Genomic DNA, 15,414 nt, shown 5'->3' on the forward strand with positions numbered 1-15,414 from the left:
TATGGCCTCGAGGTCATTTTATCTGCAGTAAATATATATCAGAAAATATAAGGCTAACTTATATCACGGAGCAACATAATATAGCAATCACCTACTAATTGTAAATTACCTGCCTACTTTAAAACAATTGGTAATAATTGCAGTCGATGTGTAGAAAATTTAACCGAAGTTACCAGCATTATTAATTCCTTAATGACTGTAATTTTTACGCAGTAAAATCATTGTAAGTACCTACTCATAATAATATAACTTATCGAATTTACATTTAGTATAATATTAAAACAAGAATGCTATTTAGTATAATATTTCATTTAGGCGTAGCTTTTTTTATAGGTTTTATGTTCTTTTTTCTTATAATTCATAATTATAGTTTGCATTATTAAATAACGAATGCATATAAAGGTTTCGTAGTAACAGTATAATAAATATTTAAAAAGAAAAACAAATTACTAAACAAAAACAATTATAATTTTAGTAATTTAATTGTACTAACATAATTTTAAGTCCATACTACATAATATAATGTATTGATATAGTTAAAGCATTATTTTCTATTAAGGTACTATGAATCGTTATTGAACAATTGGTATACATTATAATTTATACTGTACCTAACCGTCCGAAAAATTAAAAACTAATAGACTAATAAAATGTAATCAATTATACATTACGGCAATGTAAACGTAGTGATTGATTATTATTATACAGAAAGTAGTTATTTAATAGTTGTTAATAATAAGTTGTAGGTATAGCTTTAACGACACTTAAATATAATTACACTTAAGTTCTCTACATTTCTTGTATAAATTATATACAAAAAACGTTTAAACACATTTGTTACAAAATGAAATCCTAAATTATTATTATTAAATGGAATAAATAAGTAAGTAAGTAAAAGTTACGTGGAAATAAATATATAATGTTAACTTAATTTTAAGACTTGCAAGACATTATGAATGGTCTCCCATATTATTTATTCAATACGTAATAATATTATGATGAAACCCATTAAGATAAGTAACTGATAATATTATGTATATTATTTGATGTACAGCTGGATCTTCAACATTTTAAGACTATTGAACATATTACTATGTTAGAACATTTGTTTTTAAATTCATATTTAAATTTTAAAATGTATATATTCATTTAAATATTCAAATTCAAATTAAGTGATTCAATACAAACCTATTATGTATTATAGCAGACAAACTCTGTATAAATATTCAATAAGTACACGTTTATAATATGATTTATTTCAAGTTGGTAAAAAAATATTACTTGTTAAAATTCAAATATTTTTTTCAGTGTTGAAATAAACAATACGTTCAACGCAATAAACGTCGGTAATAATATGTATCTAATGGAAACGTTCAATCAAATTCGCTGTATAAATACAAATAAGAGAGATTTGCACAATAATCAATAAAATATAAATATAAATAAAAGTAAAAAATAAACCATGTTATCATACAAAAACATAACGTTGTATTTTGTAATTTTTTCCCTGACCAATGACAAAACAATTTGCAGAACAGCTTGAATAATATCAAGTTAACCTGAAGTAATGAATCAAATATCAAAAGTATCGTTCAAGCGTAGTGTGACATTATATTTATTGGTTTCAGAACAATATGTCTTTGACAAAGAAATGCTCAAAGGTTGTGTTAACGGGCATAGTACGCAAACGATTCCACGAGGGGAAAAAAATCAGAAAGAGCAGAGTTAAATTCGACAGCTGACAGGATTAAACTTCAATCCCTCTTAACTTGGCAGTAAAACATTGTTTTATACTATAAATATATTTCAACTACACGCGTATTATATTTTAATCTCAACAAAAAGTAAACCACAAGATAAGGGAAAAAATTGCCCCAGATTGTTTTTGTTTATTAATGTAAATGTAATTTTCAAAACGATTTTAATTGGACAGCCGACTACGCTACATCGTTGATAGCAAAGAGAATTTGTTGCCTTATGATGCACTTAAATTTATTTTAAAAAAAAACTCACTCTTCTCTTGGACTTGATGTGTTCCAACTGCCTCTGTGTACATTCTCCGATGCTTTGACTTCCCCACAGCTCGTGTCCGATCATAGCGTAGGTGAAACCCATCAGTCCAATGGGAATGAAATACGTAATTATCATAAACGAAACGTTATAGCTGAAATTAAATTAAAATATAATATGTAAACAAACAAACTTCAGATATTTTGTATAATTATAATAATTTCCGTGCATATATATAGTAAGTATTATACCTATGTACATAAAAAAAATATAACTTTTGTATTATACACCTATGGACTATAATATGCTTTTATAGTATTCTTTCAAGTTTCAACTGTGTTTACGGGCAATTTTATATAATAATAATTTTCAACGGGAAAACATAATAATATATTGTGTCATAGTTATACTTTAGTTTTATTTTTCTGTATTTGATAACGTTTGAAAGTAAAAGTTTTATAATATGTACTTTGAATGTTTTTATATTGTTGTGTGTTTATGTTCATTAATCATACCTCGAGATCAAATTTATTTATTTTCTTTGTTTTTGTTTTTTTTTTTTATATTTCCATTTTGTCTTTTTATTTCATAAGCATTTTATGACAATAAATTCAAGAATCCCTTGTTCATTCACAATAAACGGTTTTAATAATCAGACGCCTTTGAGTTTGATATATAATTATGAAAACTTCTAATGGAACATTAATCTTCAACTTTGATATTCATTTACGTGATTTAGTTGTATGTGTGTACTACAAATACATTTTGAAATTCAATATAAATAGTAGAGACTACTCTTTAGTTTCACAAAACAAATATATCACAGATAATCTAATATAACGTTTTAAACATCCAATCGTGTCTTTTTAAAATACAAAAAATACCCACAGACTTTTACCATAGACATACGGTAAAATCAATTTATACAATATTTGCAGAAAAGTAAGGTACCTACGTAGTTAAATCGTGTACTACATTATGTTATATAATGTTCAATTTTTTGTTTGATGGTCTAGAGTCCGTCAACTATGGTCATTAGATCAACGTTTGATTAATTTTATACAATTGGAATGTTATATAATATATATGCATACAAACAATATAATTTTGAACAAGTGTATTACAATAAAATGATTGTGCATGAATATAAAAATATGGTACTTTAATAAGATTATGATAATGCCTATTTGTATTACATTGTCTGGGTGTGTTGTTTAAATCTTGATAAAAAGAGTAAAATCATGTTTTATTATTTAATTATTAAGGATTATTATTTACGTAGAACATGTTTTTACCGTTGTGGTATTGTTAATATTAAAACAGTATTGATTTAATAACAATATACAAGACATATTATTGAATATTGATGGTATTTTTGTTGTTGAATTGGAAAATTAAAAATATTATAAAAGGTGATAAAGCAATATTATTACCTACCTATCTATATGGTTAATTAATTTATTAGACCCACAAGATAAAAAATATAAAGCAATTAATCTTCTTCATACATCTTCGATGACACAATATTTTGTAATCGAACATTCAATTACTATTCATATTTATTGATATTTAATTTTTAGTATCTCAATCTTTAGTATTGATTCAAGGCTGTATTTTCGACGACTGCACATAATAATATTAAAAACCAACTTAAACTACAAACACAAACAAACTGTTTGTAAAAATCCACCATAAATAAAATTAAATGATGTATACTATACAACATGAACAATTTTTTTTTTAAATACGAGGGGAAGATGAATCCACTCTGCGCTCTGGTGTAAAGTATATGTGTCCAGTGTACCTACCTATTGTCGTCGAGTAAGTTACTGTAATGTAAGTGTTAAATTTGAATTCAATAATAAATTGTTGTACACAAAATATCATTCGGATATGAAGTATATTTATGGTATAAATAAATTGCTACTATAGAAATGTATTTTACTATCAGTAATGCAGTAGATTAAATTCATTTTTGCCGAACACATTGCATTTTTATATTATTATAACCGTATAGGATTATTGTTATAAACGTATGAGTCTATACCGCAAAAAAGTGTGAATAGGTTCATGGTAGAAATAGGTTATAGCTACGGTACAAAAAAATTAATTTAAAAGTTTTGAAAACATAATAGTGTATAATATAAATTTTAATAATATACGTAATCGTTTCAAGTCCCAATGAATAATATTTTTGAATTGCAACAAAGTAACTAAAATCGTCATGCCACTGTTTGAAATAGACTTTAATTTAAAACATATTATACAAACAATTAAAGTAAAGGAAAAAAATCAATTTTTCAATGTCTATTTGAATACAAGCACAATGTAATCTTCTACACGATAATACGAGTATGTCGTATTATGATAATTAAGACCGTTACAATTGTGTTTAATATAAGTTATAACATGGCATTTCCATCATGAAAAGGACATTAAAAAATTAGTAGACCCGTAGGTCATTTAATATTTAACTGATACGTATATATAAACAATATATTAAGTATATATTTTAATGTTTATATTATGATGTACAAAAATGGTGTACTCTAAATTATCCATGCAAAATCTGAAAAAAATGATTGATCGATCAAACAGATTTATATTACCGTATAGTTTCAACGGAACCTATTATCAAGGAACTTGTATTATTTTAAAGTAATATTTATACGAAAAGTCACTCAAACATGATTGCACACTTGTTGATTTTTTTTTTGAGGGAAAATAATGTTTGATATTGTCTCTTTTGAAAATATTCAACTATACATTCAGTTGATAAACTACAATTTCCTGTACGATTCTAAAAATAAAGTAGATTCTTCAGACCAAACCAATGTCGTATTATTCTTTTGGTTTGAATTTCAGAACATTATTTTCTTAGACAACAAGACCGCCAACTGTGACATAGGATTTCCATCGATATACTCGCGGTAATTCGAGTTCGATGTTCACATCCTCCTATTTTTAACCTGACAGTTGCAGTATCTATCTATTTCGATTTATTACGTATCCCGGCATAGGCTTTAGAAAATATAAGTTCACAATGAATCATTCTGTCATCTGCGTTTAACCAATGTGCAAGTCGGTATATAATTCTCTATCTGAAATTTAAAAATATTTTGTTCTTTTTTTTTAGTTATATCCAAAAGCCATTACCGAGATTATAATATAGGCACAGTTTATGATTTATAGCATCGTCATTGGTTCAAATAATAGGTACGCTATTTTATATTTATACATACACTATTATTATTATTATTGGTTGAACTTTCTTGCATATTTATAGTGAAACTTATATTAATTATAAACGCAATAATAATTATCGCTGTTCAAATCGCGTCGACAATGTGAAATATGTTTTCAACTTTAAAGATTTACTGTTATTAGTTTCGAAATTTATTTTTTATAGTATGTAAATGTATATACAATATTTTTTTATATATATATAGTTTTGCAAGTTTTTTTAAAAACATTTATAATAATAATATGTAATACGTTTTTAGTATTTTTGCGAAAATTAATCATACATATTTTGTACATTATATAAAAAATAGTTGGCCTGAAAAAAGTATTAATTTAACAAAACTTTTGTCATCGTTTGGATAATGTGCAGAGCATATGAATTATGAGAATTACGCGTATGTAAAAATTAGAAAATATTAATTGAGTACTTATATATTTATTTTTAAAATATTCTGCACATTATATTATGAATATTTTCAATTGTCAACTTGCCTTATACCCTAACCTAACTAATGGCCGACAAATTAAACTTCAGCATAATATAATCAATAATGTGTATGACGTATTTTGTTTGTCAATGGTCCAACTTACAAAAATATAATACCTAATTTGACATTTGAACAATAATTATTGTAACGTTCAAATCAGAATGAGTTCGATGTATTGACATTAATACATTCAACACGTCATATTTTCGTTACATTATTATTACTATATTATTTTATTAATAATACTTTGCGTCGCCACAACATTACGAAATAAGAACGGTTCAAGTATATTTCCAATTGCCTAAATATCTATTTCCAACCTCATGGTATTGGATGATATACCTTCCTGGACACGAAGAAATGTATCAGCCTACAATAATAATAACAAAAAAAAAAAAATGATATTCGCATGTAGCCAAGTCCAAACCACAAAGGTTGATTAAGTCCAACATGGAGTATAGACGACCTCCCTTTCCCACGGCTTGGAGTGCCAGCTAGTGAATATGAAGTTTCGTTTTCTGAAACGCCTGCGATAATGTGTATAAGTTGTGTTCTATATATCTGGCCTGTGTTCGTTATTTGTATTATAATTTATAACTATTTGCATAATAATATTATATTAATTTTTCCCATATTACGAGCACACGGCGAATGACCATTATTATATTATTATAATTTATAATATTATTCCACGATGAAGTACCTCCGCAGGGAGGCTTCTACGCTCCGTCATTCCATGTCATATTTCATTTTTATTTATTACCATATTTTAAGCTTATTGTTCAAATATGTAACAGATGGTCTAATAAAAGAATTTTGAGAAAAAAAAAATTTTAATGTGTAATGAAAACTCGGCGTCTACGAACGTTTGAGCAACTTCGTAAAGTTTTGTTTCTCTTATTATTATTATAATATTTTTAATTATTATTATTATCATCATTGATATGAGTCTTATATATGCATCATATATTGCCGGGTACTATTATATATAAAATATATTTGTGTCAGTAAGTACAAATTGTTCAATATGATCATTTTTCATTTTTTTTTTTTCGTTTGGAGGTTTTACACCCGTACATCGCCAAAATGAATTACGAGCTTTTAATGTATCTTATCATTTTAAATTTAATGACCTTTAACACTTTCCTCTTCCATTTAAAAAGATAAACCTAATACAATACAAAATTCATATATTCCGGTCCGAGTGGAGCTCGTTTTATAAAATACGTATTATATATTTATATATAAATATATTACCCGTAAGAATTAGTTGACACACACTTACACCTATAACAACCGTCTTGGAATAGCATTACTGGACCGTTACTCATTATATACTGGAATCAGTGTTTTACTTTTAGATGGGACTATAATATGTAAGTCAGTAGAGCATGACGTATTTAAAATTTGAAATTAATTTCAGAAACATTTCATTTGTTAATTTTCATTCTTGCAAACTATTTGTTTCGATAAATTATACTTTAGATAAAGTTAAAGTAAATATATATACGGCGGCAACGGGTGGCTACAGAGCTAGAAAATAGTTTGAAATCTATCATTTGTGTTATTAATATTTATAATTTTCAAAATTCAACACTTGGAGATTGAAACCATAACTTAAGTTCATTCTTCAACTCTACCATACAAATAATCTTATTTTGATTTTAACGCTTCTCAATTATGCATGCATTGTTATAATATGTATATTACTTGAAAACAATTTAAATAAACGATTTTGTTCATATTATAATGAAAATAATCATTTCACGAATAAATTAGAGTAAAATCTCCTTATAATGGAATCGCTTCGTACCAACTGATTTTTCCGTTATACAGGAGTTTCAGTTCTGTTATCGGTTGTACTATGGACAATTGTTATTTATGGTTATAAGGAGATTCTACTGTATATTCGTATTTTAACAAACTTTCCCCGTTGACTAATTAGAAATATGTTTAAGATTATACTACAAAATAAAGCCATCGAACTTAAAACCGTATTTAATGTAGTAGGCAGTGAACCGAGTTCATTCTGTTCTTCATATTCTAAAAAAAAAACATGTTTCTTTAGCAGTTTATTAGGTTAGGTTATTAGATTCACTTTGAAACAAAGTTTTGTGGAGATCAAAGTTTATGATAACGTAAGTAGGTAGCGTTATATTACGTATGTATACCACATGTATTTTGACATTTAAAAACATCAACCACCTTGACAAGCTATCAAGCCTGGGCAAGTAAATAATAGTTTTTAATGAGTTAAGTTGATAGAAAACATTTTAAAATGGTTAAAGTTAATAGTTATTCTAATTTTTTTTTTTTACTCAGTTAAGTTAAAAATTATATGAAAACTTACGATTAACTTTTAACTTAACTTTAGCTTTTTAACTCGTTTATGCCTATGCTTACAGCAAACTATGATGATATTCAATGGATATCGCAAATAGTTCATGAATAACAACATTTAGAATAATGATAACATTTATACGAACATATAATTATAGTTTGATTTTTTTTTAAATTATGCATCGCTGCTATTGTTTGTGAAGAGTTTGTTTAATTGTTATTTCAGTTTTTCTGCAGTTGCGAAATAATTTGATGTTTTTACTTGTAATATATGCCAATTTTTTTTGATACTATATTAATTTTTAAATTGTTTCTTTTATTTAAATATCAATCTATATTTTGTATTTCATATTATTTTGAAAACATTGAGTCTTATACCTTTTGAATATTTATCAAACAAAAAAAAAACATTATTATTTTTTATTAGGATTTCAGTTTTTGATGACTGGAGTATTATTTTTATTTTTTAGGTACTATATATACTCCATCAGCAATACATAGTGTAACAGATAGAACTGACTCTTGGAATAACTTAAGTTCTAATCAATATAAAATTTTTTTTTATATATATAATTTATAGTCATTTGCGCTACACATAAATTGTTTTTTATTTCTTAACACTGAAAATAAAAAATTTAAGATTTGATATAAATTTTTTTGGATATATTCAAAATAGCCAATTTCTGAATCTGATTATAAGAAAAATGTTGATAGAAAAAACATTTATCTAAGTCAAGTAGTTAATTTTTTAGAATTTTTTAAAATATCAATATTTTTTTGATTAAACGAATTTGGAACGTAATAACTTTTTTCAAAATATTTTTTTTGGGAATTTGCTGATATGAGTATATTTCTTAAATTATTTAGTAATCATATAATTTTAACAATGTTTGTCGTACGTTTAAGTAGCATAATTTTTTTCTTCGTCAATTATTTTTGTTACACCTTGTATAGTATATAATATGGAATTATGTCAATATGGTGCCTAATATAATAACGTAGGTAGCTAATAATGTGATAACATAATATTATTTACAACTATAAAACATAATAAATTATTACAATTTAAAACACTTTCAATGATACAATACGTTATAATGTATGAGTTAACTAAGCGCATCACACTGTATATTATAATTTCATTCATCTCCATTAGAACGATGTTCGAACGTTGTAAGTACGCTATTCGAATCATTTTTCTCCCACGAAATCCACTGGTAATCGATCAATACGCGTTTGTGTAATTCTGAACGTTCGATCGTAAAATAAGAAAACATTATATATTTTCGGGATGTATTTTATTAGGTGTGACAAGGCATTCATCATATGCACATCGAAGTGTCATCAAGTTTGTATTGCATGTTATTATAATAATGTGATGTGTAAATATGATATAATATTTTTGGGACACTTGATAAAAACGGCGATCGTATTTCATTGCGGGACATCCAAATGTTACAATGTACACACAAAGAACTATACATTTTATCAAGTTAATATTGAAAAAAAATGTATAGTAAAAAGGATATTATAATATTGCATGATATATATTTTTTTTTAAATAATTATTTTCTAGAATTAAAGATGCAGCGATATTATGGGTATTATAATGTTATTTATATTCAATTCGTATGGTTTACAAAAAATATGAATCAAATATTTTATTAATAGGTAGGTATAATCGATACGGTTAGTTCTTATTTATTCACATAATGTTAAAATGATTTTTTTGAAATCACAAATCAGGATAGTATCGTTTGCGTAAAATGTAATGATGCTTTTTAGGTGTACCTACCTAATAAATGATTTTATATCATTACATTTCATGTAATTGAATATTAAATAAAATTAAGCATAGGTGGAAATTGCGTTAAAGATTGGTGGGGGGGGGGAAGCCCTACTATACTGTTAATAAGCTTAAAACAATTAAGATATGTTTGGGCGGCTAGTCGAAACCTTCGGCCCGCGAGACAACTATGTATACTTTCCAGGATATGGTAACCCGTGGTAATAGTGATGTACGCGTAGTGATGCAAGGAAGGGCCCGACGACGGTAACCGCGGTAACGGTCCTAGACGTCTGTAACTACTGTTACGAAGAGATTCGTCGGGCGAATGTTTTGTTGCTGCGCTATATAGACATACAGACCGTAATGTATAGAGTTTGTAAGGTTTTATAACTCGAGTGTTCGGGCACAGACTTTTAAGCGTGCCCTCCCCTCCCGCCGTTATCGCACTCGTGTCGTCCGCTCCGCACTTTTGTGTCCGTAGCGGCTCGACGTCCGTCGTATGTTCGCCGGGCAATCCGTTCGACGTCGTTTTACGTCCGCCATTGTGCGCGTTTGTCCCGAGTTAGTGTCGCGACTTTTGTGTCCCGCTAGACGTGCCGTACAATTATACGTCTGAAAATCCGTCTACGTCCGCCATTGTCAGATAGTTTGCCTCGAGTTAGTGTCCGGCCGGACGCCCGTCGGTGTTCACCGGACACCCGGACGATCCGTCCTCTCCCGTCGACGTCGCGCCGTCATAGATCCGCTGTGCGGAAAATCGCCAACGGTCGGTATTATAGTGCAGGTCACTGCTGATCTCCGCTAGATCATTTGATCGCCCCTTACGATGAGTTGAAGTTAGTGTGGTCGAATTATAACCCCGAACAAGGGGAATGTTTAAGTAAAAAAAATTATACCTATAAATAATCATAAGTGATGGCTATGCTGCCGTAATACTATATATTGTAAATTTACACGAATAGACGTTATATTGTTATGTTATTTATTTGATAATATTATTAATAAACGCGTCAACACGCTCGTGTAAAATTAATTTATGCGGCTTTCGGAAATTGTGTGTATGTTGTGCCGGTACTTTTAGTTTTTGAAAATCTCACGAGGAACTTTGTATTAAATTCTCAAGCTTTTTTACCAAAGAACAAAAAATGTTATCAACAAGTAACATCGAAAAAAATCAAAAACACCCAAGTTAAAATAACAAACCTGAAGGTCTGAGTAAAAATCGACGAGCAAGTAATGTGTTTAGCATTGAAAAAAAAAATGTGTAGCTTATGAAACTCTGCATATCTATGAATGGGCGTGTACTTACGAATCACGATTACACGATTTATGGCTGGAAAAATACTAAAAAAGAAATAAAGAATTGTTGAAATAATATATTAATTAATAGTACCTTCCTTATATATAAATGGTAAATGTGTGTATTCAAATAGGTATTCTATATTATTTGTAAGTAAAACTTTAAAATATAAAAATCCAAATTCATGTGATTTTCTCTGAATAATATGTGCATTAAAAAGTATGAAATCAGTGATATGCTTTTATATAACTTAACGTCTAAAGTATGAAGTTTAAAATGTAATGTTTGAATAATATGTTTGTCATCACTTGAATCAGATAAAATTCATTGACATGCTACATTTTAAAATTAGCATCCCAGATAATTCCAATTCTAATCTAATAATTTTCATATCTAGAAAATCAGAATGGAATTTTTTAAAAATCTATTTTCAAACTTTAAATACTTGCTGGAGTATTTTTATTGTACCCCCGGTCAGAAAATATAAACATATTTAGTCTGACCACTCTATCAGCGTCGATCGATATAAAGCAACTATAAAGTATCTATATAAATCTATAAAAACAGTGGCGCCGAACTATAAGAAAAAAGTACTACTCAGTGCAATTGACCATACAAACCCCAAACTCGTAATTCGTATATGCTATACAGTCGTAATAGTGGATTTGGATTAGGTTTTTTGGGTGGTCACGTTTTTAAGAAAAGTGATCAAACCGTGAGGGTTTGGCGCCACTGTACTTGTATACATGTTTCATGTATATATGTTGTATGTAAACTACATAATATTACTAGCTGATCCCGTGCACATCGTTACCCGTTAAATGTACAAACTGTATATGACTCAAACTTTGTTCAATGCGTTATTTAATATTCGGTTTATGATGTTCTAGATTTATCTTAACTTTTCTGTTGCCCGGAATAAAAATTCTGATTCGCAGCAGTATATTATCAGGTAGGCAATCTACTTGCGGTAGATCGCGGACCCCGTGTTGTTTGTACGTAAGTGTATGATTTAACTCTAGAGTATCAAAGTTATACCAAGTTTGTCGTTTTTACTTAATTACGGTGGATTAATATAATCAATTAATACAAATTCCTAACCTAGCCTAACCGTACTTAACCCTTTTTAAATTAGCCTATCTTCTTCCCAGAGGTCTAATCTGCACACCAACATTCATATATATATATATTGACAAAAAATAATAATACAAATCAACAAACATGTCCGTTTAACCAATAGCAACCAGTATAATATAATACACCATTATTATTTTAATAGTAATATTATTTTTATTTTTTTCTGGACAACCCTTATCACTTAGGGGGTATGAAAAATAGATAGTAGCCGATTCTTAGATCTACTAAATATGCATATAAAATTTCATAAAAATCGGTTAAGCCGTTTCGGAGGAGTATGGTAACTAACATTGTGACACGAGAATTTTATATATTAGATATATGCTTGTATACAATTCTGCATGTAACACAGGCATAGTTACAGATTATACCTAACTGGTGGAGAGGGGGGGTCCAGAGGTCTGGTCCCCCCGAACTGCTTAAAAGTAGCTAAAAAAATAACAAGAATAATGAAATTTTATGTATTGAAAGTAAATATTAAGAGTGTCCAGTTTCTATATTGAAAAAAAAGTGTTGAACAACAAATTATTTTCAGTTACGGCCTTGGTTACAGTGTTTATGTGTAAAGGTACGGTCTCCATAAATACCATTATGGCTGAATGTTGTAAAATAGTGGAGTTATTTTGAGATTACTGGAGGAGGGAGAGGAAGAATTTGAGTTATTTTCTTCTCAACCTCTCTCTTAGTTTCGCTGAATGGTTTATAATCGTGTAATAAACCTATCAATCAAATAAAGAAGCTAATATACAATTATAGTCGCAGATGGCATCATGGTATTTACTTGATAAAATCTATTGTTTTAAATTATGACATTAAGACAAATATTTTTTGTAAAACTACATGCCGACTGACGAATCAATCTGTTCGATGTCATTCGATTTTCGCATAAGAAATTTTGCTGTTTTAAGAACTAAATTGGTGCCACTATTTTTTCTAGACGCTAATAAAATTGATTTTAATGTGAAAGCAGCCGAATTCAGATACTCTATAAACAGAATTATTCAAACTGTGTTTTGGCTATTGACAGCAAACATACGTAGATGCAGTCCAAATAAATCGTGATTTATTTCCATAACTAGATGGTTTATTTTTCCACACCTATTTATTCACAAAACAGAATTCATTGATTCACGATTTTCACCTAAAAAATAGGGGCCAAATGGAGGTATTCCGAAATGATCTCTGCGAAATCCTTAAGATATTTCCCACCTAGAATTCGTAATTCGATGTTATAATCATATAATTTGGTCGTCGAATCGCTTGGACTAATAGGGCCCCATACGCTAATCGCGCCTATACTTGACCGAGTTTGCAGTGCATTATAGGTGATACAAGACGTGTGCCTAGTAGACCCAAAAACTACTGAACCGTTTTCAATACGATTTACATCAATAGATTTCTTGAGAATTGGAGGGTATTTATAGATTATTTTTTAAACCCCTATAAATAGCTAAAATAATATTTGTTTTGTTTATGCCATTGGTAGCCATTGGTTGCATATTGTATTGCTATTATAATAATTACTATAGAAATATGGCATATATATTTTTTTACTGATATATTTTATAAGAAAAACAAATCCTTGGCACGAGCAACGATGGGCGGGACAGCTAGTGTTATATATACTCATTGGAGTAAACAGTTAAACAGCAAGTGAATAACTACTTTGAACTGAGTGGTCCATATACTGTATTAAATTTATATTATTATAAATGTCAATGTTTTATTCCATCCGTCTCTAATCCATTATAATATTGGACATTTTAAAATGTTCCACGCCGAAGAAAAAGCGTTACGATCCAATGATATTTGGCAAACAACAAACAACATGCCTACGTGATAATAGCTACTGTCGTACTTTTAAGCCTGTTAAACTTTTTCAAAGTACTGCGAGATGACCGCATTGATACTATATAGGTACCTAATCTGTAAATAGTTTTCACCCGATGTCAATCGAGTTAAACTTTAACATTTCACAAAATCACAGTAAGTAACCACAACTATTTTAATCTTGAAATTTTTCCTCTAATTAATATTGTTTCAATTATCGTTAATACATATTAATACACGTTTGACCTTAAAAGATATTATAATCTATTAATCTTAAAATTTTGTTTTTTTTTATCAATAGCTTAGGTACCATGCCTAAGATTAGAACATAATAATGATATAATATAATAATGGGTGAATAACAATAAAATCAATGAACTACAAGGACAGCGTGTTATACGTATGGTAAGGATTTTGATGCAGTGTAATTGTTCTTTTGGTAATTTAAGACGTATTTTGCTCTTTAGTGGGTAAATATGCGTTATATGATACTGATAATTTTAATATATTTTTTATTTCGTATTTGTTGACAAAATGCACAATATTTTACCTTTTTGGGCGTTTTTTAGGTTAATATAGAATTTTAGAAAGTTTAGAGTATTTCTCACAAATTTTCGAACGTATAAATAATAATTATTATTATTGTATGAAAATGTATTATTGTTGTAATAAACAATAATACTCCATATTATACTAATTGCTATAGTTACATAATACATTATTCCATAGTGACCAGGACACCAGGTAGCTTCCTAAACCTAGTGGCGAACGTTTATAGATATGCAACACTCGTCGACCTCTGTTTCATATTTACAATTAATTAAAGATTAATATTTAAGAAAAAATTTCAGATTAAGAAGTCAGTCGCGTTTGGGGTAGTCCCTAAGTCACACTTATCTATATTATGTTTTCTACATTCTTTTTTTAATTACATTTTAGATTCTGATCTGAGCAATGTGTGTATTGATTTACAATGTTATGTGTGTTTTTTTTTTGTATACATCTAGAAATGACACTTTTTGCTCTGTGTAAAAACCTTAAAAATTAAATACAAGGTTTTTTTATAATTTGTTGTTAAAATATTAAATATACACAGGTACAACTTTTAACATAAATATGTTTTTGGGCTGGATACACGATACAATGTTTATGATAAATTTTTAGTAAGGTTTTTGTTGTCATAGTTACAGAAATATATTTATAATTCGTAGATTTAAGAATTCAAAGTTCAAGTGTTGTCAAATATCATAAAAATTCCGATATTTTTTAATTATTTT

At 28.3% G+C, this 15,414-nt stretch overlaps 1 protein-coding gene across 1 annotated transcript in view; it reads right to left on the reverse strand.

Moving 5' to 3' along the window:
• The window catches only part of LOC132940211 (tachykinin-like peptides receptor 99D), a 266,534-nt gene that overhangs the window by 73,108 nt on the left and 178,012 nt on the right, over nucleotides 1–15,414 (reverse strand). Inside the window, exon 5 of the mRNA XM_061007685.1 lies at nucleotides 2,014–2,164. Coding sequence (XP_060863668.1) covers nucleotides 2,014–2,164 — 151 coding nt within the window. The remainder of the gene's footprint in view (nucleotides 1–2,013; nucleotides 2,165–15,414) is intronic.

The sequence above is a fragment of the Metopolophium dirhodum genome, chromosome 3 (assembly GCF_019925205.1).
Source record: "Metopolophium dirhodum isolate CAU chromosome 3, ASM1992520v1, whole genome shotgun sequence".
NCBI classification, from domain to species: domain Eukaryota; kingdom Metazoa; phylum Arthropoda; class Insecta; order Hemiptera; family Aphididae; genus Metopolophium; species Metopolophium dirhodum.